Raw genomic sequence first — 27,668 nt, 5'->3', positions numbered from 1 at the left:
ATAAATAAATAAATAAATAAATAAAATGCAAGCTGTGCAAACAAGGACATCTAATATGTGAGCTCATCTCGCTTGCGAATTGTAATCACAACCCACTTCAGTTAGGCGGCTCAAAAGAGCCTTTGTGACTATGTGCTCCTCAGGGAAGTTCTGAGCTCCCCTCGGTGAGGGCACCAGCAGCCGTCTGCTGTCCTTTGCCTGGCTCGGGGCTGTGTCTGCAGACTTGTCAACCCGAATCCGGCTACATCCCGAGGCTTCAGCGAGCCCGCCCCGCCCCCGTCGCCGGTCCAGCTGGAACTGAGCATCTTTCGATTTTTTGAAACCTCACGCCAGCCTGCCAACGCTACAGACTCCGGGGCGGCCCCGCCCCTCGCCCAGGCCCCGCCCCTCCGCGCTCATTGGCCCATTCAATCCACGCCGGCGCCGAGGCGCGCGCATTGAGCAATGGCAGAGGAGACCAGGAAACGCTGTCCAGGCCGGCCTGCGAGGAACACCTTGCCGGTGCCCCGGGACCTGCAGCTGCCTCCGACCAAGAGAGACCAGCCGGCCTTCAGAGGTGAGCGGCGGCGCGGGGCCTGGGCCGCTCAGCCGCCTCACGGCCTCCTGACAGCCTAGGCCGCCGGCCGTGGGGAGCGCGCGGCCCCGCGCCTGGGTGGGGAGCTGGGGAGGGCAGCGGTTTAGCACCCCGGTCGGGGAATCAGGGCTGGGGGGGGCGGGGGGCGGGGCCGCAAGGACCCCCCGACTGCGCCTGCGCGCTGGTTCGCGCCATCTGAGCTCCGCAGGTGAGGCTTGGGGCTGTTGCTTGATTTTGGAAGACGGAGTTGAGTGGTCTGCGGCGATAAAACGGAAAGCATTTTCTCACCCGACTTCTGTAAGTTGGCCCAAATTGGGAGACTAGTCTCTCATCCCTACCGTTGTTTCTTGGAGACTGGCTTTCTGGAACCTTATGTGGAAATGGTGTGCCCTAGGGAACGTGGTATCTGTGTATGTCTGTCTGCGATGTCCGTCCGTCTTTTCTGGTACTGCTGAGGATGGACCCCAGTTGTTCCATCGTTGAGCAATAGCCTCCCTCACTCCAAACTCTGGGCTCCAGAAAATGTGTTTCTTATTCAGGGCAGTTGTGAGCATCATTCTGGCTAGATTTTTTTTTTTTTTTTTTTTTTTTTCCGAGACAGGGTTTGTCTGTGTAACAGCCCTGGCTGTCCTGGAACTCGCTTTGTAGACCAGGCTGGCCTCGAACTCACAGAGATCCACCTGCCGTTGCCTCCCGAGTGCTGGGATTAAAGCCATGCGCTGCCACGCCCGGCTATTCAGGCTAGATTTGTGCCAGCTAGACGCAAGCTAGAGCCCTGAGAGGAAAGAACCTAAACTGAGAAATGTTTCCGTAAGATCAGGCGGTGGGCAAGTCTGTAGGGCTTTTTTTTTTTTTTAATTAGATTTTTGATGATTTGCCTGCATGTCTGTCTGTGTGAGTGTGTCGGATCCCCTGGAACAGGAGTCATAGAAAGTGTGGGCCGTCACATGGATGCTGGGAATTGAACCCGGGTCCTGGAAGAACAACCAGTCCTCTTTTTGAGACAGGGTTTCTCTGTGTAGCTTTGCGCCTTTCCTGGATCTCTCTCTGTAGACCAGGCTGGCCTCGAACTCATAGAGATCCGCCTGCCGCTTCCTCCAGAATTGATTCTTAAGTGATTGATGGGGGAGGGGGGAGGCCCAGCCCATTGTAGGCGGTGCTACCCCTGGGCTGTTGGTCTTGGGCACTGCAGAAAAGCAGGCAGAGCAAGCCAGTAAGCAATGTTCCTCCATGGCCTGCAGATTCCTGCCCTAACTGCTTTTGATGATGAACTGTTCTGTGGAATTGTGAATAAAAGGAACCCTTTCTTCCAGGTTGCTTTTGGTCAGGGTGTTTCATCACAGCCACAGTAACCCGATGGCAGCCCTTTTATGATAATTTCTGATTGATGGGATAATTTCTGTAAGTTGAGAAATTTCCTACTATATTGATATAGAAATGATGTATTTTCCCGGGGAGGAGGCGGTCCACACACTCAGTGATGAATTAAGGTGCTCTTTGGTAGCATTTGTCCTGCTCTGGCTAATGCCCAAGGAGGAACAAGCCTTGAATAGAAGATTTCAGTAGCTTATGTGTGCATTAGGCTTGTGCTTTTTGGTTTTTCGAGACAGGGTTTTCCCTGTGTAGCTTTGGAGCCTTTCCTGGAACTCGCTCTGCAGCCCAGACTGGCCTCCGAACTCACAGAGATCCGCCTGGCTCTGCCTCCCGAGTGCTGGGATTAAAGGTGTGCGCCACCACCACCGCCTGGCAGGCTTGTGCATTTTACATATGCTGTTGCGTCCCAGCCCCAGGTTACACTTTGGACAGTTTAAACAGAGACAGACTAACTAGAAGTCTGAACACTTGGGTAGATGGGAGAGTGACATAGCAAAGATAATTGCCAGAATTATTTAAGTATACCAGTGTTATTCTTTTCTGAATAAATTGTCAGCCAGGGTCATCATTCCCCCGATGGAGCTATTAAAATTTTTCTGTAAAGCTCCAGTTTAAAAAATGCTGTGTTGTAGGGGACTGAACACTCAGGGTCCTGTTGTTTTCAACACCTGAGAAAGTAGCTTTGAGGTCAGAACCATCTGTGTCTGAGGTGGTTCTACCACAGCTCCACACGAAGGCACTAAACTGGCTCCAGCAAGTCAGAGTTCAGAGTTCTGGGTCCAAAGGCCTAATACAGTGGTTCTCGACCTGTGGGTCGCAACCCCATTGGGATTGCATATCAGATATTTACATCATGATTCATAACAGTAGCAAAATGACAGTTATGAAGTAGCAATGAAATAATTTTATGGTTGGGGGTCACCAGGACATGAGGAACTGTATTAAAGGGTCACAGCATTAGGAAGGGCCCTGTAAGAGACATTAACCAAGCCTTTTTAATTCCAGTAGCCATTCCAAGAATACCAGGGGCTCTCTAGGGCTTCCCTTCTGTTGGCTACCCTTTCCTCTCTGTGCTTCACCATGTTTCTAACCAGTCGATGACTAGTTACCATGGTAACAGCACTCTTCATTCAAACAGGCATAGAACCCCCCTTTCTCAGCAGCTAGTGGATTTAGGCCTTTTATAGAGTTTTGAGGCTCTATTCATTTTCAGAAAAATATATCATCTCCAAGGACCAACTGTCATTTGGATGCACAGCCAGGCATAACTCATTAAAGAAACCAGATAATTTTACAAACCTGTTATTACCAGATATAACAGAGCTAGTAAAATTCTTTGTGTCCAGTCTATGGGAGTCCACGGTGGCTAGCCCTGGAGGAAGCATTATGGCCAGTATTACCATGAGTCCAAAGGGAGGAAGAGGCCTTGTGATCCCCATCTGCAAATGTCTCTTGTTGGATTCCTCAAGCTTCTACCATGTGTCTGTCATGTGCCGTGGCTTTCAGGATTGCACAGGGAACAGGGCTGAAGAGCTCTTTTCTATGAGAGGCTGGTGTGGGTGGACTGTCAGTCTAGGTCTCCTCATCCTCCTCAGGTAGGATAGCTGCTGTAACTTAGTGTTTAAATGAGTGCCCACATTTCAGCCTGCTGTGCTGATTGGCCTTCCCCCCCCCCCTCCCCCGAGACAAGGTTTCTCTGTGTAGCTTTGCACAGAGATCCGCCTGCCTCTGCCTCCCGAGTGCTGGGATTAAAGGCTTGTGCCACCACCGCCCAGCGCTGATTGGCCTTCTGACAGAGGCTCTGTCTTATATTATCTAAAACTCTCCTGGGGAGTCCTTACACAATCGGTTATTGATCCATTTGCAGCACCCTCAGTCAGTTCAGGAGACAGCGAAGAGTCATTGCTGTTTGCTTTTGTTGCTTGAGATACTTAGTGTGTGGGTGCAGACTCTAAGATCATCCTCCATTGGGTGAGAGACTCCATCTGCCTGTCAAGGGAGACGTGAGGACTAATTCATCTTTCCTATAGCTAGGACATTTTCTGGTCTGGTCTGCTCAGTGGAGACAGGAGCAGCAGACTCTGGCAAGTCTTACTTCCCCATGCATCCTTAGTCTGCAGTGAGGCTAGCATGCAACCTTCTCTGGTATCTGTCCTACCCAGGGAAAGTATCACTCGAGCCCACCATGTAAGTGTAGTGTAAATTTGACCCATTTTACTCGAGCATTTAATTCTCTGTAATTAGTTGATCCTTTTTAATGTGCCTGATTTTGAAAAGTATTTTTTATTTAACAAACCTTAAGTTTGCTTTTAAACTTGTTTTGAGTACCTGCTTTAGGGTTTACCCTTGACAACATATGCAGAAGACTCTGTACTTCAAGGTATAAATTGGTCTCTCTCATTGTCTCTGTAAATGAATTACATTTGTATTTACCGTGGCTACAAACACAATTATGGGCACATAAAGGACATTTAATCCCTTAAATTTTTTTTTTTTTTTATTTTAGTTTGAGACAAGGTCGGTCTCTATAGCCCTGGCTGTCCTGGAATGCCCTAACTATGCAGACCAAGCTGGCCTGGAACCCACAGAGCTCCACCTGTCTCTGCCTCCCCAATGCTGGGACTAAAGGTGTTCGCCATCCACCCAGCCATTTAATCACTTATAAGTGACTGGTCACTAATTCTTTTTTTTTTTTTTTTTTTTTTTTTTTTTGGTTTTTTCGAGACAGGGTTTCTCTGTGTAGCTTTGCACCTTTCCTGGGACTCACTTGGTAGCCCAGGCTGGCCTCGAACTCACAGAGATCCGCCTGGCTCTGCCTCCCGAGTGCTGGGATTAAAGGCGTGCACCACCACCGTCCGGCTAATTCTTATGCCCCAAATCACCTTTGTTTTTTTTTGTTGTTGTTTTGTCTTTTTTTTTTTTCCAGAGCTGAGGACCGAACCCAGAGCCTTGTCTACCACTGAGCTAAATCCCCAACCCCCCAAAATCACCTTTGTTTTAACAGTTTACAATAAATTAGCAACTCTCAACAACGTGAGGATTTTGTACTAAGGTAATTTATCCCTGTTAAAATTTCTGAGACTTAAAATGACAGTTTTTTTTTAATTGAAGCTCTTTTAGTATCAAAATACACTTTATACAATAAATACAGTCCACGGAGAAACTGGAAACCTCTTTCTCCTGGGTAGTGTAGTTTAAAAAAAAAAATCTTAAGTCAATTTAACAGAGCTTTTATATTCAGTAGCTCACTTTATCACAAAAGTACAATTATAGTCTGTCAGTTTAATAGAGCTTTTATATTCAGTAGCTCATTTTATCACAAGAGTATAATTATAGCAGAGAACAAGAAGATTGGTTGTCATCAGGAGACAGAAGAATAAAAGGTGTACAATTAATTTTTACCACAGCTCTGTATGACTCAGTTTCTCCAGATAGTTAAAGCTTAACAAAGTTAGCAAAGACACAAGTGACAAGACATACATCTTTAAGTCAGCTTTTGTCAACATGGATAGACCATGATATGCATAGGAACATTAGGTCATTTTAACCCTTAAGTCCATTAAGTCCTGTTTGACATGTTCACACTCTGTGGCTTGGCTTCAAGCTTTTATGGTTTTGTTTCTGTCTTTATCTAATTTATCTTATCTAAAAGATTGAACCCTTATTAGAGATATAACTTCAAATTTATATCTTAACTTTTTTTTTGACATCTCGCTGATCCTGTTCAGTCTCATCCAGAACTTTAGAGATAGCAATAACCTTAAATGAGAGAATATTCTGTGTAAACAAGCGTAAACATGTTGGGTTGAGTACTCAGAGAGCTAAACATCTGTAATTGTAGTTTTAGCAAACTTTTTTTTTTTTTTAAGTCCTGGAACCATCCAGCTATCTTAAGCTTTATATATAAATCACCTTGACTGGACAATTTAAAAAATGTGAATACCAACCTGGGCAAGGTGGCTCACACCTTTAATCCCGGTACTTGGGAGACTGAGGCAAGTTGAGCTCTGAGTTCAAGGCTCCCTGGTCTACAGAGAGTTCCAGGACAGCCAGAGCTACATAGAAAAGCCCTGTCTCAAAAACAAACAAGCAAAAAATTAAATCCCATGAGACATAACCCTAACAAATTTGTCATTTGCTGTAAGAAGTTTCCCTAAAAGGGGCGTAGTGCCTCTCCGCCCCTTAGTTTTTCACGGTCTTTATACCCTATCTCCAGAAACCTTGAGGCCTAACTGCAGACAGCTAGCTAGGAGTGCCTCCCTCAGGTTAGGGTACAAAGACCCTGACTCTTCTCCTTGAGGGAATATTAACGTCTGACATGTCCAGCTGTGATTATTTTAAGCAGCCACAGCTGGAGTTCTGAAGATGGCAGTTGTTTAGCTAGAACATGTGCAACATCACCTTAATGAAGGAAGGGTGAATCCAAATTACACACATAGGGTGATAGAGTAAATTAATAGCACCTGTGAGCATACTGTTAAGCCATTAGGCCCTGTCAGTTTCTGGGTAAACTGAATGAAAAAGAAAGACATACAAAGGAAAGGAAAGGATATGACTCCTTCTAGGTATGGTGGAGGAGAAAGTTTATTGTAGAAAAGTGGGAGAGTGCAGAGTAGATATGAACAGGCAGAGCTGGGTGTGTGGGGGGAGGGGAAGGGAGAGAAGGGAACCAGGTGCAGCAGCCAGGAGGCCAAAGGTACTAGAGAGAAAATGTCTGGATTATACAGGGAAGAGCCTCTGGGGGAAGGGCAGCCCAGCCCCTGGGCTGGAGAGTTCAGGGTAGAGGGTGTGGTAGTCATCCATGCCCTATAACAGGTAGGGACTGAGGGAAGCTGGGAGAACCTGACTTATTAGCATGTGGAGCTTTAAATTCATGTTTACATCATCTAACACAATTTAGCTGAGGGAGCCCTGTTAAATCTATGCTGCTGGAGTTACTACTGAGATTTAAGACAGTGGGTCTCTTTTAGCCTCCCCATGTATATTTCCTACTAGCTGTTTTTATTATAGGCATCTTTTTACGATGAGATATACTGGAAATATATCTATTGGAAAAAGTTTACCTCTTAGCTGTTCTGATGTACACAGTGACTTCTTCCACAGGCGTAAGGCAAAGGAGTCCCAAGAGCAGACAGACTCCGTGGAAAGAACAAGCATTTGGACTCAGCATAACTTGTCTCCAGGCTCCCTCTAGAGACGCACAGCTAAGGGGCTCTCTTCCCAGAAAAACTAGCTGTGCACCCTGTGGCCTCTCTGAGGTGGGGCCCCTGGTCTCCCTGGCTGGTAGGGATGCCTTGGTTTATGGTTAGGGTTAAAGAAGGGGAGGGGGCCTCCTGCTGAAACTATAACTACTGCCCAAGAGGCTCCAGCAGCCACTTTAGCCCAGGCAGGGCTCAGTGAAGGAGGCTATACGGCCCACTCATGCCCTGCCAGAGAAGTGTTCTTTCCCATTTAGAGGTACCAGAGCCATTTTCTTGTTCTGAGCAGGATTCAAAATTCCTTTCTTCGTAGGGAAGGAGCTCCAAGTCTTAATTGGACCTTTGTGTGTGTGTGTGTGTGTGTGTGTGTGTGTGCGTGTGCGTGTGCGTGCGCGTGCGCGTGTGTGTATGTGTGTGTGTGTGTGTGTTTACATATCAACCACACACCGCCTCCCCCAATCCACTCCTTGGGGAGTCAGCAAAGTCTGGCATATCAAATTGAGGCAGGATCAAGGCTGAGCAAGGTATCCCTCCATAGGGAATGGGCTCCAAAAAGCCAGTTCATGCAGCCATGCAGAAAGTTCTGACTGTCAGCTTTACTACGATGCTTCCTTAGGCTCCATCTGAGCCCTCTTCTGCCCCCCAGGGTGGGGCCAGTCTTGACATCTTTCCTTGTCCTGAAGGTTTCCTGGTGAATTTTCCTGATCTCTGACAGGAGAGTCTGGAGTGCCCTGCAGAGGAAGTGCTGGAAGTGGTCAGGGAGCACTCTTCTTGCAGGACTCCCCCAGCCATTTGAGCGGCCTTTCCAGCAACACACAGTGGCCACTGTAGAAAGACATCTCACCGAGGACCTCTGTATTTGTTGCATGTTATTTACATGCCTTCCCTGTGAGGAATCACTCCACACACTTAGAGAGTAATGAGGGAAAGGCTCTTTAATAGTACTTAACTAGGTTTGGGCTAACACCCAAAGAAGAGCTGGCCTTGAAGATTTCAATAGCTTATATCAGTGGTGTCAACCTCCTAACACTGCAACCCTTTAATACAGTTATTCATGTTGTGGTGACCCCAAACCATAAAATTATTTTTTGTTGCTACTTCATAGCTGTAATTTTGCTAATGTTACTTTTTGTTGTTGTTTTTTTTTTTTCGAGACAGGGTTTCTCTGTATAGTTTTGGTGCCTGTCCTGGATCTCACTCTGTAGACCAGGCTGGCCTCGAACTCAGAGATCTGTCTGGCTCTGCCTCCTAAGTGCTGGGATTAAAGGCGTGGGCCACTGCCGCTGGGCTACTGTCCTTAATCATAATAAAATATCTGTGTTTTCCGATGGTCTTAGGTGACCCCTGTGAAAGGGTCGTTGGACTCTCCAAAGGGGTTGTGACCCACAGGTTGAGAACCATTGGCTTATATATACTTTAGGCTTGTACATTTTACAGGTGCTGTCATTATTATGCTCCAGGTCTTGACTCCAGGTAATACTTGGAACAGTTTAAACAGAGACAGGAGACTTCCTGTCTGGCCACTTTGAGCATATGGGACATTGACACAGCAAAGATAATTGACAGAATTATTTCTTAAGTACATCAGTGTTGTTCTTTTCAAATAGCTGTTACCTAGGGTCATTTTGCCTACCTACCTAGCAGAATTATGATTTACTGATAAGAGCACAGAGGACTTTTATAGCAGACTAGGACTTGGTGGTTGTGACCCTACTCTGCCCACCTTGAGCAGCCTGTTAGAGGAAATGTCCTTTGTATGTGACTAGAGCCGAAAGGCTGGTCAAGTCTAGTGAATAAGCATTTACACCCTAGCATCTTCAATCTTACCTCTAACCTGCCTGGTTAGCCTCACTTCCCGGTGGGGTGTTCGTGGGAGCAGTGCTGGCTTAGCTAAACCTACTTTGTGTGTCTCAATGTCTTCTAAGCAAATCTGTTAGCAAATTCTTTAGAACACCAGTTCTATTCATTTGAATTACTTCTACATCAGTGCAGACAATACTATCTCAAAATAATTTTCCAAGTAAAATAACTGTTACTGAACCACATTTGATGTTTTAACTAAAGTTGACTTTGTTACTCCTTCCTCTTTAGAACAAAGAAAAGAAAAACTCAAGGAATATCTGTTAACACGAAAAACAATGTTTTCATACAAACAAGAAAATCAGATATCCAGGTGAGGTCAAGTTTAATTCAGTTGTACAGAATTACATTAGAGTTGTCCAGTAAGAACCTAACTAACATGTGCCACATTTGTAACTTTTACTTTCCTACTAACCATATTTAACTTTAAAAAAGGAAATAAATTTTAATAACACAATAGTATACAGTTATGATTCCAAATATTATTACTTCAACATGTGATATTTAAAAGTATTAAGAGGCCTGGACATGTATTTTAGTAGTAGAATGCTTGCCACCAAAAGCACCACAAAAGAAAAAGCACTATGATGGCATTTGACCTTCTCTTTTGGCATCAAGTCTTCAAAAAATCTGGCGTGTATTAGCACTTTCCGCACATCTCAATTTGTACCTGTGGCTCCTTTATGTGGATGATGTACTAGATCGTCATTTTCTATATATGTTCAAACTCTTCAAGGGCAACCATTCCAGTTTTTTAAACAATGTATTCTCTGTGTATATTCAGTTGCTTACCCACTTGTGCAGGAGTATGCAAGTTACGGTCCACATATGCAGGCCACAGTAACCTTCAGGCACGTGTGCTCGGTGAATGAAACTGAGGTAGTCAGGCTTGGTGACAAGCAGCTGCATCTGCTGAACCATCTCACTGGTCCAAGAGAAAACAGTTTTAAAGCGAAGTGTATGTGTATGTACTGAGATACTGACTTAGGAGCTGTGCTGTGCTGTAAAAACCAGTGTTTGTTTTTTTTTTTTTTTTTGAAAGTCTGCATTCTAATCACCCTGGCCTCAAACTTGAATTCCTTCTGCCCTCAAGTTTGCATCAGAGATTGGTACCACTGCAGCTGTGATGGGTGATTTCATGTGTCTTTTGGGCTACAATGTCCAGTTGTTTGGTCAAACAGTAAGTAGCCTAGATGTTGCAGTAAAAGAATCTTTTAAGGACAGGCGTGGTGGCACATGCCTTTAATCCCAGCACTCTGAGGCAGAGGGCTGTCCCAGCTGTGTGAGTAGGGGACCAGCCTGGTCTACAGAGCGAGTTCCAGGACAGCCAGGGCTACACAGAAACCCTGTCTTGAAAAACAAAAGCAAACAAAACAGAAGAAGAGAATCTTTTAGGTGTGACTAATATTTGAATCTGTGACTTTGAGGACAGCAGGTGGCCCTCTGCCTAGGTGGACTTCATCCAATAGAAAAGCAGAGTTGGAGGGTGATAATCTTGCTCTGCAGTTGTTAGGAATTAAAGTTTCATTAGCTCTAAAATACCAGATTTTGTCAGTTCTACCAAATAACATGGTTCCCACATTTTAGCATACTTTCTGAACTTGTGAATCTCTTTTAGAATTACTGGAATGTCTAACTGACAATAAATATTTCATTTCCTATCTTGATTTTACAAGCAGTTGGTATCATTTGCTAAGAGATAGTCAGATACTATACTAGTCTATGGCTAAAAAAAAAAAGTTGGACTAAGGCTTTAAATGCATCTTGTCTACTCCATTAACTACACAAATCTTAATTCACTTGCCTCAATTTAAAATTTAAAAATATGGGACCTTGACTATAGCTCAGTGGTAGAGCATTTGCTTGATTTGTACACACAAGCTCCCTTTCCCTAAAAGTAAATCTCCTTCATACAGAACTAATTATTATTTTTTTTAAACTAATAGAGATCAGAAAGTGAAGACGTCTGAAGATCAGGTCCAAGAAGGGAAGAGAGTTCTAAAACTCAAAACAGAAATGGTAAGATATGTGTCTAGCACTCAGACCTTTCCTACATTGTTATGAAGAAATGAGTTCTGAAATACTGAGTCCTCTTAACTTTGTAGGCTGATAAAGAAAATATTGGAAACACAAGAAACTGCATTCCATTAAAAGCTGGTGACGTAACCAGTTCAGAAAGACACAACCTGAAGGATAACATTCAAGCTGTGCAGTTATTATCAACTCGAGGTGATTTCCAAGGACAGACGATGACGTCAGACCAGGCAAGTCACCTTAAAGACAATAAAAAGATTCAAGCAACAGCAGAAAAGCCCAGACAGGATGCTAACGTGCCCAAAAAACGAGCACTTGGCTATTATCATGGCCAGGTGGTTCAGTCCAAGATTAATTCCTTTAGAAAGCTTCCGAATGTCAAAGGTGAGAATCCTTCAACAAGCAAGAAACTTCCTGCTACTGTGTCCAAAACCGCAAAGGCTCAGTCTGTGCCTGCAAACGCCATCAGTGTAAGAGCCTCAAACGTGACTACTGCCACCAGGTGTGTCAACGCTAAATCTGTGAGCACTACATCAAAGAACACACTTGTGCGACCACCTATTAGAAGCCTCCACAGTGATACCCAGGGCACTGTGAAGCAGGGCCTCAGCAGGACCCTTGCCAATGTGACAGTCAGAAAAGGGCCTTTTAAAAAAGAACCACTACGATCAGAAGCAGTTGCGTCTGTTGTTGATACCCGTCCTCAGGATAGAAAAAGAGATAAGGCACCGTCAAGAAGCGTGACATCTGAAGGTGCAGCCAGGACTAATTTGTCTAATACCAGACTGATAGAAAAGTCAAAAAATACTGACCAGCGCAGATACACAGTAGCAGGAGCGACTGTTCGTGGATCAGTTCTGCCCAGAGAAGCCACAGAAGAGAGGAAGTAAGTAGACAAAATTCAGTCTTCTTATTTTCAGTAGAATACCATTTGTGAATTTGGCTTGTAATTTCCTTGAATGTATTAGAATTTCTTTAATCGATTATTTCTGCCACGCAGTCAGATTTATGTTTGGAGTAACAAGTCTAAAAAGTTATATGTTTTAAGTGTAGTTTGCTGGTTGCTTTTTTTTTTTTTTTTTTAAATTATTTTGTTTATTATATAAACAGTGTTCTTTCTGCAAGTTTGCCTGTACACCAGAAGAGGGAATTAGATCTCATTATAGATGGTTGTAAGCCACCATGTGGTTGCTGGGAATTGAACTCAGGACCTCTGGAAGAGCAGTCAGTGCTCTTAACCTCTGAGCCATCTCTCCAGCCCCCGCTGGTTGCTTTTGATCTCTAAAAAGTTGTAGTTGCTGAATGCTAGTAACAATTGAGAAATATTTATAGCAGCCATTTGAAAATGCATTCTTTGGTTCTTTTCTTTTAGAATTTATTTATTTTATTATTTTTATTCTTTTCTCAAACATTACATCCCAACAACGGTTTCCCCTCTCTCCACTCCTCCCAGTTCCTCTCCCCACCTCCACTCTCCCCCAGATCCACTTTTCCTCCCTTTCCCTTCAGAAAAAAGCAGGCCTCCCAGGGATGTGTGTGAGAGGGCATTGGCTCCTCTGGAACTGGAGTTACAGGTGATTGTGAGCCTCCTGATGTTGGTGTGGGGAACTAAAACCAGGTCCTCTGCAAGAGCAGTAAGCACGCTTAACCTCTTAGGCATCTCCCCAGCTCCCATTCTTGGATCCTTTGGACATATTTGGTCTTGTTATGTTCAAGAGTTCACCTCTGCAAACAAATAATACATTGTATGTTCCACCAGTTTAGAACTTAGTTTTCTTGATTTGTGTATGGGTTCTTTGCATACCTGGATGACTATGCACCATGTGTGTTCCTGGTGCCCACAGAGGCCAGAAGAAGGTGTTAGGTCCTCTGGAACTGGAGTTACACATGGTTGTGAACCACATGTGGGTGCTGGGAATCATTCATACTAGGATTCTCTGGAAGAGCAGCTGGTGCTGTTGAGCCATTTCTCCAGCCCCAGATTTGAAATCTATTCACCTACTCCATTTAGCAGGATGCCATCATCAAAATCAAAGTAATGTTAATGAACTGCTTTTGCTTGTAGAGCTCGAATGACTGAGTTGAGAACTGGCAAAGGAAAGGGGCTAAAAAGGCCATCTAATTTAGGAGCTAATCAGTCTGAGCCCAAAGGACCAAGTGAAAACCCAGTTGAGTCCTTTTGGACTACCATGGCAGAAGAAGATGAACAGAGACTATTTACTGAAAAAGTAAACAAGACCATTTCTGAATGCCTGAACCTGATTAATAAGGTAGAGTCCTTTTTAAAATATATATGGCTGTTTTGCCTGTATATGTGTCCATGTGTGTACCTGGTGCCTGCAGAGGATAGAAGAGGGTGTAAGATCCCCTGGAACCCGAGTTACAGATGGTTGTGAGCCACCATGTGGGTACTGGGAACTGAACCCAGATCCCATGGCAGAGTAGCCAGTGCTCTTAACCACAGAGCCATCTCTCCAGCCTTCTAGGCAGAGCCTTCAATTTTGTACATCTTATAATTTAGAAATGTTTTTTAAAAGATTTTATTTATGTACTTAAACAAGTTTATTGTTAGGGTCTGAGAGAAGCCCCCAACAAAGACCAACAGTCACATATGCAATTAGCAAGAGCGTTTATTTCCAGCATGTTGGGGTGGCAAACAAATATGGACCCCGAAGGGAGGTCGCAAGCTCTTTTTAAGCAGTTGGGGGGAGTTCCATGGAGGAGGGATTAATCTGGTGCTGATTGGTAGAGGAAAGACTAGTCTGGGAGCTGACTGGTTGGAGGCTGTATTGGTTAGGGGCTTCTTGACAGGAGGGTAGGAAAAGCTATCTTTAGTTCGCAGAAGGCTTGCGGGGAGGGGCGCACGTGCTGAGCCAGCAGAAGGGGCTTCAGGGCTCCTGAGCCCCCAGAAGGCTGTGGGGTGCCTGCTGATTGGTTGCCCCTGAGCTGTGGTCTTCCCGAGAACTGCTTGCTCAGCTCCAGCCAGTTCCATCCAGTAAACTGAAACTAAGGCCTGGTCCCCGGTAGGGCTATTAGAAACCTGTCCTGGCTCTGGTCTGGCTCCCCAGCCCTCTCATTTATGTGTATCACATGTATGCAGATGACAGTAGAGGCTAGAAAGTGTCGGATCCCTGAATCTGGAGTTTATAGTCAATTGTGAGCTGCCCAACGTGGGTTCCAGGAACCAACTCAGGGTCGCTGATGGAGCATCACTGTGCTCTTGACTGCTAGACTGTGTATCCAGCTCCCACTAGGAACTTTTTATATTGCCCACTGATCTTTATTATGGTCAGATTATTAGTTGTTTATAATTCATAATTTGTAGCTTACACATTTTATCTCTTGGTATTTTAGGGATGCCCAAAAGAAGAAATTTTAGGCACATTGAATGACCTGATTCATAATATTCCAGATGCCAAAAAACTTGTTAAATATTGGATATGTCTTGTACGTATTGAACCAATCACAAGTCCTATTGAAAATATTATCTCAATCTATGAGAAGGCCATTCTGGCAGGGGCTCAGGTAAGATCAAAATTTACTGATCTTCAGTTTTACAGTGTAAACAATTCAGAGTTATTTTGGAGCACATCACAGTGTAACTTGATAAGGTTGATTTTTATATGTAGTAGTAATGAGTATTTAAAGGCCACAAAAGGACCTGGAAGTATAGGTCAGTAGTAGAACATGGAGGCACAGGATCCAGTATGTAGCAGAAGAAATAGTGAAGGCTACAAGGAATGCATTATGCATGCTTTTCAACCTTCTAACACTTTCATTTGTGTACTAAGGGTTATAAGACTTCAGAAAATAGATATATGCTGAAATATAAATTTAATGAAACAGAATATTTTAGCACAAAATAACCTCCTGTGTGATTCCTATGATGGACCAGAAGGGACATTACATAATATTATGCTGCTGGCGTAGTGATGTGAAAGTGAGAGCCAAGGCTGGAGATAGAAACTATAGAGAAAGAGCTGACACTGAAGCAGACATTGGGAAACAAGAATCAAAACTGGCCAAGAAATTGAAAACAGAACTGATTTTTCTAGGACTGAATTCTGAAACTAGGACTATGAGCCAGGGCTTCCATTTCATAACTAATCTTGTATTACCAAGTGTAGTGGCTCTAAGGAACATAGTAAATGCTTTTAATATCTATCAGATAATGAAATTTGAACATGTGAATATGTTGGTTGACCAACCTTAAGATATTCAGAGATGAATTTAATAGTGTGAGACAAAATACACCTAGGACTTAAATGTTTTTCAAAAAGAACTTTTAGACTGTATAATCAGCTATTGAACAGAGGATAACTTTCCATCTGCTCATTAATTTTGTTCCTATCAAACAAGCATTACTAGTTATCAAAGGCCTAAAAATTAGAGGATTTTTTTTCTTTTAATGATAAAATTCTATCCTTTAAGTTCACTTTTCTTATTCTATTAAGTTGAAAAAAAATAACCATTTTCAATCTTAACAACAAATGTTTAAGATTGGAAAAATTTTCACTGTGTTTAATATTTTCTATTGAAATAACCTTATTTTTGACCATGTAAACTCCTTTGTGAAAAAACATTTTTTAAATTTAAGCCTATTGAAGAGATGCGACAAACAGTCATAGATATTCTAACAATGAAGAGTCAAGAAAAAGTTAATTTGGGTAAGTTTTCCTTCAGGTGAATTGTAATTTTGCTAAAATCTACTGGTTCGGTTTTCCTTTTATTTTATTTAACTTTTTAAAAGTCAGGTCTTCTCCATGTACTTCAATTGACCTGCTTCTAAAATTCACGGGATGTCTTTAGGGCTGGCGATGATGGTTTTTTTTTTTTTTTAGAAGATCTTTGGTCTTGTCAAGTACATCCTTTGGGATGGGCCCAACCACATCAATCATTAATAAGACAATGCCCCCACAGGCTTGCCCACAGAGCAGTCTTGGGTGGGTATTTTCTCAATTGAGATTCCCTCTTCCCAAATGACTCTAGCCTGTGTCAAGTAGACATTAATCTAGCTAGTACATTCCTTTTGATAGGTACCAACAACCCTTTGATCTTACTTCACTTACAATGTTTTCTCATTTAATAGTTGTTCTTCAACTGTCTTTCATGGGATAATCTTAAGAACTGGGATGGTTTCCTTCTTAAATTGGTATCTGCACAGAGGATATTAAGTAATGTTAAACCCCTTGGCAGCAGTCTGTACATAGAAAAAGTCATGATTGGGAGATACAGTTTGGTTCTGTCATTTTGAAATTTTAAGTTTAAATCTTCAAATTTTTCTATAGGAGAAAACATTGAGGAGGCTCATGCAACCAAGGGACATACCCAGGAAGTCAAAATTGAAGAAACAAGTGTCAGTCTAGATCCAGGAAATCCAGGAGAGGAGATTGAGTGTCATAGAAACGTTGAAGGTTGTGAAGACAACGAAGACAGCAAAAAAAAAGATCAAACCGACAATTTTATAACCCCGGATTCAAAAACGGAAGCAGGTTGCCTAATTAGATACAATGTATCTTCTACACCATGCTTACAAAGGTAAATGTTTAAAATGGAATGAATTTGTTTTCATACTTCAGTGGTAATTTTGTTTAAAAAAATGTTAATGCTAAGGGTCAGATCCAGAGCCCTGATCATGATGGCTCATGTCTGTAATTGCAACTCTGGGGAGACTGAGGCAGGCAGGCTGCTGTGGATTGAAGTCCAGCCTAGACTACCCTGTTTCAAACAAAACCAGAAAAAAAAATTTCCAAGTATAAGGTTGTTGGGACAGTTCACCTTTCAATTACTGTATTGGCTTTGTTTTTTCCTACACGGTGTCACTTTGCAAAAGCTAGACTTGGTTTCCACCACAGGCAATCTGTACCACCCTCACCTTTCCCCAGGCATTTTTTTCTTTTAGACAGGATTTCTCTGTGTAGTTTTGGTGCCTGTCTGGATCTCGCTCTATAGACCAGGCTGGCCTTGAACTCACATAGATCTGCCTGGCTCTGACTCCGGAGTACTGGGATTAAAGGTGAGCACCACCGCTGCCCAGCCCCCCAGGCATTTTTTAAAAGATTTATTTTTTGTATATGGATGTTTGGCCTGTATGTGTATCTTTACACCATATGAGTGTAATACCCACAGAAGCCAGAAGAGGGTGTTGGATTCCCCTGGGACTGGAATAACTTTAGATAGTAGTAAGCTACCTGTCCTGTGAGGCTAGGATTTGAACCTGGGTCCTTCCCTCCAAGCATTTTCAAAATGAAGACATTTTTGGTTTACATTTATCAGTGTATTAATAGCTGTAGTGCTCAGATGTGAGAAACCAGGCTTTTACAGCTACTCAAGTGCCCACCTAATGCAAATTGCTTACTTCTAGGCACTTGTGTTACCTCTCCCTCTCTATAAGACAGTCTGTCCCATGGTTGCCACATATAAAGAAGTACACTATGAGAAACAATGAAAGTATAAGATAAACACTTGAACATGTTTTTGAATTTGTGAAATATTTTTGTGTTTTTCAGTATGAAAAAGAAGATACAACATGGTAAAAATTCCATATTTAAAGAGCTAAAGTTTCTCACACCAGTGAGGCGTTCACGACGCATTCAAGACAAGGCTTTACAGTTGCCGGACATGTTAAAAGACCACGACCCTTCTGTGTCTTCCCTGGAACAGCTGTCTGAGTTGGGAGAGGATGCTTTCGTTTGCCGTCCTAATGCAGCACTGTGCCCCATGTTCTCTGAGACTGACCTAGTGGGAGAGAAATAGTGCTCCTGAGCAAGGAGCTGTTGTCTTACTCCTGTGGTGGTTTGTTACGGACAGCTTTAATAGGTCTGGAGCTGCCCATGTGCCGAAGTACAGTACAGTGAACTTCATTAGCTGGTTTATTGTTTTTAAGATCTAATGTTAGCTTCCTCACCTTACTAATTCCTTACACTAATGCTGCATAGTCAGAAAGTGTAGTCTATAAAATTTATATTTTTACAGTGACTTTGTACCTAATGTGTTTATAATAAATATCTGTATAGTGTTCCAGTGACATTTCATTTATTGGTTGACTTAGTTAATGATGGAACTGACCTTAGGACTGTAATATGGGCTACAGTCTGCTGCAATATGGCACTTATTTCAATAAATAGGTTATGTGGGCTCAGGATGTGGTACCCATAGAGCACTCTTCTAACATTGCAAGGCCCTGCCTGGATCCAGTCTTAATACTTTGGCCACAGTAGCTGGATTTAAACTTTGCCTTCAAAATACATTGCAAAATGTATTTGCATTTCTTAGTTTTTTTGTTGTGATAAAATACCTGACAGACGGGCTGGAGAAATGGCTCAGAGGTTAAGAGCACTGTGTTCTTCCAGAGATCCTGAGTTCAATTCCCAGCAGCCACATGATGGTTTGCAACCATCTGTAATGAAATCTGGTGCCCTCTTCCGGCCTGCAGACATACAGGCAGAACACTGTATGCATAATAAATAAATAAATAAATAAATAAATAAATAAATAAATAAATAAATAAAACAAAAATACCTGACAGAAACAAAGGAGAGTTTATTTTGACTCTGTCAGAGTACAGTCCAGCATGCTGAGGAAGACATGGTAGGGGAATGGGCCTGTCTGTTGCAGAGGATGGAGAATACTGTTTACACAGTGTTGGGTAAACCTAGGGCAGGTATAACCTTCACAGGCTCCCTAGTTACCTACTTACCAGTCTTCAAAACAGTGCCCCAGGCTGGAAACCAGGCATTCTAAACAAGCTACTAGGGATAATTCAGATTCAAAAATTGGTGATGCCTGGGGACTGAAATCTTCATGCATGCTAAGCATGGGCTGTATATATGAGCCACATGCTCAGCCCCATTCTCATCCTCTGATGTTTAATCTATACAGCCAGACTTGGCTCTCTGCCACAGGCAGTCTGTACCACACCCACCTTTCCCAGGGCATTTGTTGAATTGTTTTGAGATTTATTTTTATGTGCATGAGTGTTTTGCCTGCATGTATATCTATGCACCTCAGGAGTACAGTATTTACAGAAGCCAGAAGAGGGTGTGGGAACCCCTGGGAGTGGAGTAACAGATAGTTGTGAGCTGCCATGCGGGAGCTGAGAATTGAATCTGGGTCTGTTCTTCCCTTCAGGCATTTTCAAAATCAAGACATTTTTGGTTGTCAAGGTAGTGGTTCACACATTTAATCCCCTGCAGAGGGGGCAGATCTGTGGTTTCCAGGCCAGTCTGGTCTTCATAATGAAACTATTATTTAAAAAAACAGAACGATGGGGAAACAGGGTTGTGAATACTGCTGTCATCTTGTGGGCAGAGGCCAGAGATACTGACCACAGCCTCAGTAAAGAATTAGAGTCCCAAATATCAACAGTGCTGAAGCTGAGGAACCCTGAGCTGGATCCCTCTCCTCTCTCCTTAATGCTGTTTAATGCCTTGCCTGATAAAGTGCCTCTTATTCCAGTAATGGACTTGTAGGTCATCATTTCTGCTCACTCTCTCGTACACTGTCAGTGCTCATTCTTGGTTTCATTGACAGTTCTTCAGGTGCCCTCCCCATTGTGGCCTTCCAGAGCAGCATTAGAAACAACAGAAACAATTCAACTGTGTGAGTAATAAAAGAATATTCTAGTGGCTATGATTTTGAAGAGTAAGAAGTAATTTGTATAACATACTTAACATAGCATATCTAAAATATTGTAGCATGTAATCACTGTTAAGAATTATTAGAAATTGTTTGACATATTGTATGTTGTTGCTGTCTTTTAAGTCTTCCGTGTATTCATACCAGTCACTTTAAAAAGTACCCTCCCTGGGCCAGCAAGATGGCTTCATGGATAAATGTGCTTGCCAATTTTGACAACGTCACATGGTGGGAGGGGAGAACCAACTCCTTCGAACTTTCTCCTGATCTCCATATACATGCTGTGGTCCATGCACACAAACACACATACATAAATTAATAAATGATTTTTTAAAAAGAATTATAAGTGTTTCAGGTACTTCAGAGGCGTAGGCAAGTGGATTACCACAAGTTCAAGACCACCCTGGGCTGTATACTGAGTTCTGGGGTAGCCTGCACTACAGAGTAAGAACCTTTCACAGTTGAAATAAAATGACAGTGTTTAAGGACTAGGGTGTGGTACACTGCTTGCCTACCATTCACGAGGCCCTGGGGTCCATCCCCCAAGCACCACAAAAATAAGATGGAATGGTGAGATCTACCTGTAGTCTTAGTTATTTTGGAGACTGGGGCAGTAGAATCACAAGTTCAAGGCCAGTTCAATACAAAGCTAAAATAGGCATTGTGTCCAAATGGAAAAGAAAAAGTTGGTAGCCACACAGGTACATTCAGATGGTAGGGATGCCAACTTCATTTCCTTCACAGGGATTTCCAACCTAGACATCAAGATGTGCTAGTCCAGTCATCACTACGTCAGCACCCTCATCTCGGTGCCTTCCTGGTTTGCTTACCTGCATAGATTTATTTAACCTTATGTGTTGTGTTCTGCTTGCACATACATACGTGTCACCTGTGTGTCTGGTGCCCACAGAGCTCAGAAGAGGGTGTCAGAATCTCAGGAACTGGAGTTACCCATGGTTGTAGCCGTCCTGTGGGTACTGGGAACCGAACCCAGGTCGTCTGCAAAAGCAGCATGTGCTCTTAACTGCTGAGCCATCTGTCCAAAGTTCACTCTGGGAAACCAATGAGTTTATTGGACTTCCTTACCCAACATAGGGGTTACTTATGTGTGGGCACTCCTCCAACCAGCCAGCTCTGGAATGTCTTACCCAGCTGAGTTGAAGACTTCCCCATAGCCAGGTAAATGGAGCCCCTGCCCTGTAGTCTTCTGTGACCTGTATATACTCTTAACCCCTCCCCAGGCTAAGTACAGAGTCGCCAGGTGGTAGGGAGCAGCTCAATACTCCAGCACAAGAATGCTGTTTTGACTCTTTGGGGGCCCACCACCCAGCTGCCAAATAAATCACACGGAGACTTATTCTTTGTTATGAATGCCCAGCCTTAGTTTGGCTTGTTTCTAGCCAGATTTTCTTAAATTATCTTATCTACCTTTTGCCTCTGGGCTTACCTTTTTCTATTTCTGTATATCTTTTTTTACTTCTTACTCCATGGCTGGCTGTGTTGCTGGGTAGCTGGTCCCTGTCATTCTCCTCTCCTCCTTTTCTCACTCCTTGATCTCTCCTCCCAGATTTCTCTATCTATTCTCTCTGCCTGCCAGCCCCAACTATCCTTTCTCCTCCCTTGCTATTGGCCGTTCAGCTCTTTATTAGATCAATCAGGTGTTTTAGACAGGCAAAGTAACACAGCTTCACAGAGTTAAAAAAAAAAAAATGCAACATAAAAGAATGCAACACATCTTTCTATCATTAAACAAATTCTCCGCAGCATAAATATAACACATTTTAAATTAATATTCCATAACACAAGAGTCCAGATTCTCATGGCTTATTATGCCTCTCTATGGGAAGGGGTGGTATCAGCAAGCTCATCTGGGATGGTCATTCTCAAGGGACACTAGCCAGAGGACAGTCACTCTTGACAGCCTTCTTGGTAGATGAGCTCATAGGGTGGCTCCAGAGGTGTGTTGGTTTGTAATCTAATAAGGCAGAACCATGAGTCACATACAGGGGTTAAGACATATTTTTTACTGTAAATGAGGGTTCCTGTGAGATTCCTAGGAAATTTCAGGGAAAGGAAAAAGACCATACTAGAAGGTTGTCTTAAGGCTACAATTGCTGTGATGAAACCCCATGATCAAAGTTAGGGAGAAAAGTGGTTATTTGGCTTTCATATCACTGCTCATCATTGAAGGGAGTCAGGACAGGAACTCAAGCAGGGCAGGAACCTGGAGGCAGGAGCTGATGCAGAGGCCATGGGAGGGTGCTGCTTACTCAGCCTGCTTTCTTACAGAACCCAGGACCACTAGCCCAGGGATGGTCCTACCCCCATCAATCACTAATTAAGAAAATACCCTACAGGCTTGTATACAGCTGGATCTTATGAAGGCATTTACTCAATTGAGTTTCCCTCTTTTCAGATAACTGTAGCTTGGGTCAAGTTGTCATAAAACTAGCCAGCACAAAGGTCATATACATTTAGGCCTTAAGCATAATTCATTGCTATTTTAACATTATTATACGAAACACCTCTATATAAAAAGGACATTCTATGTTGGCAACATTGATGGCGAATGTTAATGGTGCTGAAAACGCCTTTTTTCAGATTAGCCCTTGGCTGGCCTGGAACTCACTTTGCAAAGCAGGCTGACTTGAACTCAAGGAGATCCAGATCCACCTGTTTCTGCCTCCAGAGTGCTGGGATTAAAGGCATCCACACCAAGTCCAGCCTGTCGCTGGAATTCCTGACTGTCAGCTGGTTGGAGACTTGGAGCAGATTCTCTAGGGAGGGGCTCTTTCCTTTCCAGTGTCTCCCTGTTCTTCCCTTTTTATCCTGCCTCATGTTTTTACAGAGTCAAATTCCCTGCCTTCCTGCTGTACATTTGACTGTAGTCTGGCTGGTCATGTCCCCTCCGCCTAACATTTTGGAGGTGTCTTGGTCTGCTGTCTTGTGATTTTAATTTCTTCCACAACATTAGTTCCATCTGGGATCTGTAGGGAAGGGGAGAAGGGGGAGGGTTAGGTCTTGCTGACAGAATGCTCTGGCTGCAGAAAACCAGACATCCTCCTGATACTGACCTGATGTCACTGCTCAACTGTTATCAGTCAGCCATGTTTGTATTAGGGAGAAAACTGTTTCTTGAGACAGTTCTCAAGATAGCCTGCTGTGCTGGAGCAAGCAGTTCCAAAAGGAGGTCATAAACTTCTCAAGCGGGTCTTACACTGCATGTACCCTCCGAAGCTGCATCAGTTTCCTCATACCCAACCTCCTCACACACTCCTATAAGAGTCCTCACGGGCTCCCTCCCCTTTGTACAACACCCATCCCCAAGGGAAGGTTGATGCCCCTTGCTGTGCTGATAAACGTTTCACCTGTTGAGGCCAGAGTTTGGTCACTCTCCTGCCTTTGTTCCTTTATTCTGCATCCCCAAATCGAACACTTGCGACATAGCCCTGGCTTGCCTACCCGGAACTTGCTATATAGATCTAGACTAGGTTGGCCTCCAATTCTGGATCTTCCTGCCTCAAACTTGAGTGCTGGAATTACAGGCATGTGACACCACGTCCCGGTACAGCTAGAATCCTAATGACTTTATACTATGTAAGGGAAGAAATAAACAGATTACAGAGTGGAACGTGGATTTCTTGGGGGTGGTGGCATTATCCTATTTTTCACTTTTTCCAAGGTCATACAGTAAACGCTAGAAGTGTTGTCCCTCTGAAACTTGTGTTTCTGCGCTGTCCGCCTAATCTGGAGCAGTAACTCAAGTTACTGGTGGCACCATCTCAAAATGTTAGCACTATTCTACTGCAAGGTGGCGCAACAGCATTAAAACTGCTCCTTGAGGGCCAGACCTATTTCTTTTGGTTGCAACAAGAAACACGCCCCGCCCCTCCACCGGGCCCGCCCACTCCCGCCCCGCCTCCGGCCCCGCCCACCCCCAGCCCCGCCCAGTGCCGACGCCCGCACCCGGTGGAGGAGTGCCGTGCCCTGCTGGGAGGTGGGTGAGGAGAGCGGTCCGAGCCAGCAGCCTTGGAGAAAGGGATGGGTGGGGCCTCTCGGCGGGGTCCTAAGCCACCGGTAGGCCAGGCCCGCTGCGGGGCGACGGGGAAACGTGCGCACAGCGCTCCGCCGCCGTAGGCTCCGCGCTTGGGTCGCGGGTCTCGGGGCGCGCATGCGCGCCGCCCATCTGCTATTGCTGCTGGTGCGGAGCAGCGGCCGGCGGGTCTTGACAGAGTAAAGAGTGAGAATCCAGGATGTGTGTCCAGGGATCCCTACCTAAACAGCCTGGACAGTGACCCCTAACCCCGCTTCTGGGCACTAGCAAATCACTTTAGCTTTTTTTTTTTCTATTTTTAAAAATTTTATTTTTATTATTAAACGGGTATTTGATTATAAACATGGGAAGGAACCAATCCACTTTCGCCACACCCAATCTATTCAGGCCTGCGTTTATGGGTGTAGTACTGAATATTAAGCACATGGAGATTTAAAAGTACGAATGTGGTTTCAGCCAAGGAAAGCCTTGTTGCTCATCATTCATTTTCAGTCGTATAGGTTAAAGTCCTCAAGCACCAGAAACGGGAAAACAGCAATTGAAACCGGAGGCCAGTTAAGCTATGAAGGACTTGGTTGTTTTCTTGTAGTTTTATTGGGCTGGGGTGGTGGTGGTGGGGGGGGGACAGGATCCTCATTTGTAGCCCTGGCTAGCCTGGAACTCATGTTGTAGACAGGGTGATCTCTGACTTAGTGGCTCCTGCCTATGATTTCTGCCTCCTGGTGTCATAGGCCTGTGACTGTAAGTGTATTCTGGAAAAAATACATGGATTTGGTTATAGGGAGGATTTATTGCTGTAGTCTGCTGTAGTCTCCTGGTAAATCTGTGATGGACTGGACACAACCAGGAATACAGTGTAGTTGTTGGGTTAGTTTTGAGACAGTGTCTCACCATGTACCCCTGGCTGGCCTGGAACCTATGGCCATCATCTTGCCTCTGCCTCCCAAGTGCTAATACTAAAGGTGTTCACCAGCTACAGATTGGAAGCTTTACAGGCCTCCCTGTAGGATTCGATCTGTGGGGTTTACATTACCTTTTGTGCTCTGTAGTTTACAACTTGTTGTGTGTGGTTTAAACAAATAAAAAAGTAAAACACCATTTAGCTTTGTGAAACATCAAGTAAATTCATTCCAGTGAAAAGTCAGGTAAATTCATTCCAGCATTTTTTCTGTGATGAAAACAGTGTATCATCTCTAAATGTAGTCCTCTCCCCCGGCTTCTACCCTCCCCATCTAGTCCAGAGCCTTTAACATGTACGTACAATCATAATTGCTCATTGTGTAGTGTATGTGCCAGCAAAGATGTATTAAAAATCCTGCTGCTTTTGTATGGAGACTTTGAAGTCAGACACTGTTTAAATATCCCTTTTGAGTCCTAAGTACCTCCTGCTCAATAAGTCCAAAATGGGACATGCCTTCCTTTTCTCCTGTTTCACCTTCCCCAGCCACACTCCCATGCTTAAAAATCAGAGGCTATACACATGACGTTGAGGCCTTAACTTTCTCTCTGAGAACTGAGTATTACCATTCTTCAGTTCACACCAGAGCCCTCCCTCTTCCCTGTTTGTTCCCATGACTCTGTTATAGAAGATAAGTGAATTGTTCTTTCTTCTCTCCCTGTTTTCCCCGTGGTCATCACCCTACTGCACTTCATCATTTTCTCACCTTTTCTGCTGTCGGAGTCCCGGCTTTGGTCTGGTCCATTTGTGCCTTTTTCACCCGGTCCATTAACGCTGTGACCCGAAAGGGATTCTTCTGCTATGCAGATAGGACTGTGGTGTTCTTGAAAACCGTTAGGAGACAGACCATTCATTACCCTAAAGATAAAAATCCAGCAACAAAATTTTAAGGGAAGAAACAAAAGAAGGGAAATGGTTGATATTTAAGTACAGATTGACAACCTAGACAACAAAACCAAGAAACTTTAAAAAATATATCATAAAGCCTCTAGTTCCTGTGACTACTATCCAGATGACTAGAATGTCGTCACTGTGGAAGTGATTTGTTATGTTTGCATATGTTGTACTTCTTGGTAATTTACATGATGGCAGCTTGTGAGACCCTGACAGACATGTCTTTGGAAACTAGATTGGATTAAAAAAAAACAAAACATCTTGCTATTTTTTCCATTCTCCAAACTTCAGGACAGGGGATAATTCACCAGAACATTATCTTACTATCCAAATGCCTCAACCTACACATTTTAAACTTTTTAAAAACATCAGTTATGCTGCCTAACTTCATTACTGAAAGAATATTGACAAGACGTTATTTTGGCAAATTAAATCTTAAACATGGCTTTTCAACAAGATGACTAGAGCCAGGCGGTCGTGGCACACACTTTTAATCCCAGCACTTGGGAGGCAGAGCCAGGCAGATCTCTAAGTTCGAGGCCAGCCTGGTCTATAGAACAAGATCTAGGACAGGCACCAAAACTACACAGAGAAACCCTGTCTCAAAAAACAAACAAACAAAAAAGATGACTATAGCTACTTTGAATTAACCTTGCATTTTAAAAGGAAGTTCCCAACTGATTCTGTTTTTTAAATATAGTTTGGGAGATCCAGTGGTGAAGGCAGGGGTGGAGCCCCGCTGTGGATGTCCAGCATGGACAATTACACAGTCCTGAGAGTGATTGGCCAAGGCTCCTTTGGCCGGGCCCTCTTGGTTCGGCAGGAAAGCAGCAATCAGAAGTTTGCCATGAAGGAAGTGAGACTTCTCAAGGTAACTAACAGGAACAGCTCACGTTGAAAGTGAGCATACAGCCTATATAGAGAATGTTCTTGGGGTTTAATGTGTCATTTACTCTCCCGTAAATATATAATCAGTTTATTCATGAGCTTTACAAAGGCTTGATGTATTCTACACGGTTCTTAGCCTAGTAAAATGAACAGAGAAGTAGTCAAAAGGTACTGATTGGTCTCAGTGATAACAGTTTCCAGTTTTGTATACCAGCAATGTGAAAAATCAGCCAAATGTAGTCAGGTACTGGGCTCTACATCCGGGCTCCATAGTACTTTTTGATTCTAAGTCATTTAGAATTTCGTCCTTGAATAAGTTTTGAATGAGTAGTTTGGGAAACTTAATTTATGTTCATCTTTGCATATTTTTCATCTGGGTCGAGGACCAATGAAAGGGTGCTTAGAGTCAGTTGCAATGAAAGCTTTGGTTTTTCTTTGAGTGTCTTTATATGGTGTTTCCAGTAGAACACTGGCCATCCAATCAGCTGATGCCTAGGCAGGTTTGTTCTTGGTTTTGGTGGTGGTGGTGGTGGTGGGGAACCAAACCCCCGGCCTTGAGCATTGCTGGGGGAGGGCTCTACCACTGAGCCACATCACCAGTCCAAGTACATAGGAAAATTAGTTTGCATTCTGCATGTGTGAGGAAAATAAAAACGTATGCTCCAATACAGCCCGAGCTTGGTCAGGCCAGGCATACAAAATAGCCGTAACCAAAAAGTCACCACATGTTTTGTTTCAGAGTTTGAAAGCTTGAGCCGAGGTAGATTTACAAACCTGCAGGTAGCATTGACGTCTCATATAAAACTGTACAAAGCATTAGGTTGAGGCTATTTTAAAATTTAGCATTGAATTTCTAATTATTTAAAGTTTTTTTTTCTTTCAGTCTTTCTCTGAGACACGGAATTCTAGGAAAGAGGCTGTTCTGCTGGCGAAAATGAAGCACCCCAATATTGTTGCCTTTAAAGAGGCGTTTGAAGGTAAATATGAATCCTCCCGGATATGCTCACACCTGAACTTCAGTTTTAGCGACTGTGGCTGTCCTAAGGAGTCTCCTGTGTGTTTCAGCTGAAGGGAATCTGTACATCGTGATGGAGTATTGTGATGGCGGGGATCTGATGCAGAAGATTAAACAGCAAAAAGGAAAGTTACTTCCTGAAGATACGGTAAGAAACTGACTTACATAGTTTCTAAGTTCGG

At 43.6% G+C, this 27,668-nt stretch overlaps 2 protein-coding genes across 13 annotated transcripts in view; both read left to right on the top strand.

Moving 5' to 3' along the window:
- The first annotated feature begins 23 nt into the window (after positions 1–23).
- Positions 24–18,058, top strand: Ckap2 (cytoskeleton associated protein 2). Of its 6 annotated transcripts, XM_052751798.1 has the most exons (10): positions 774–871; positions 1,888–1,975; positions 9,238–9,319; positions 10,953–11,025; positions 11,112–11,926; positions 13,106–13,310; positions 14,395–14,565; positions 15,638–15,707; positions 16,329–16,578; positions 17,550–18,058. In XM_052751798.1, exons 3-10 carry the CDS (start codon positions 9,285–9,287, stop codon positions 17,794–17,796), a joined length of 1,866 nt encoding a protein of 621 aa, XP_052607758.1. In that variant the 5' UTR covers positions 774–871; positions 1,888–1,975; positions 9,238–9,284; the 3' UTR covers positions 17,797–18,058. The 6 variants fall into 6 exon arrangements, with proteins under 6 accessions (XP_052607756.1, XP_052607757.1, XP_052607761.1 ...); XM_052751796.1 differs by lacking the exons at positions 774–871; positions 1,888–1,975 and adding an exon at positions 24–556; XM_052751797.1 differs by lacking the exon at positions 1,888–1,975 and having other exon boundaries at positions 747–871.
- A 5,554-nt stretch (positions 18,059–23,612) lies between these two features.
- The window catches only part of Nek3 (NIMA related kinase 3), a 31,819-nt gene continuing 27,763 nt past the window's right edge, over positions 23,613–27,668 (top strand). For 6 of the 7 annotated variants that reach the window (XR_008221392.1, XR_008221391.1, XM_052751794.1 and 3 more), the window contains exons 1-4: positions 23,613–23,674; positions 26,284–26,454; positions 27,355–27,448; positions 27,537–27,634. Coding sequence is in view for 5 of the 7 variants with exons in the window: in XM_052751794.1 (XP_052607754.1) it covers positions 26,329–26,454; positions 27,355–27,448; positions 27,537–27,634 (318 nt within the window). In the remaining 2 variants the exon portion in view is untranslated. Of the gene's footprint in view, positions 23,675–26,283; positions 26,455–27,354; positions 27,449–27,516; positions 27,635–27,668 lie in introns of those variants that run through there. The other variant, XM_052751793.1, reaches the window with a different exon arrangement.

The sequence above is a fragment of the Peromyscus californicus genome, unplaced genomic scaffold (genome assembly GCF_007827085.1).
Source record: "Peromyscus californicus insignis strain IS unplaced genomic scaffold, ASM782708v3 Scaffold_23__1_contigs__length_62951481, whole genome shotgun sequence".
NCBI lineage: Eukaryota > Metazoa > Chordata > Mammalia > Rodentia > Cricetidae > Peromyscus > Peromyscus californicus.
The sequence above is the reverse complement of the archived record's forward strand: the minus strand, read 5'-3'. Positions and strand labels throughout refer to the sequence as shown.

Excerpts from the sequence above, each read along its gene's own strand:
- Ckap2 (XM_052751796.1), top strand. The coding sequence starts at position 445 with ATGGCAGAGGAGACCAGGAAACGCTGTCCAGGCCGGCCTGCGAGGAAC. Across the intron at positions 557-9,237 it reads AGACCAGCCGGCCTTCAGAG|AACAAAGAAAAGAAAAACTC; the intron begins GTGAGCGGCGGC and ends CTTCCTCTTTAG. Across the intron at positions 9,320-10,952 it reads CAAGAAAATCAGATATCCAG|AGATCAGAAAGTGAAGACGT; the intron begins GTGAGGTCAAGT and ends TTAAACTAATAG.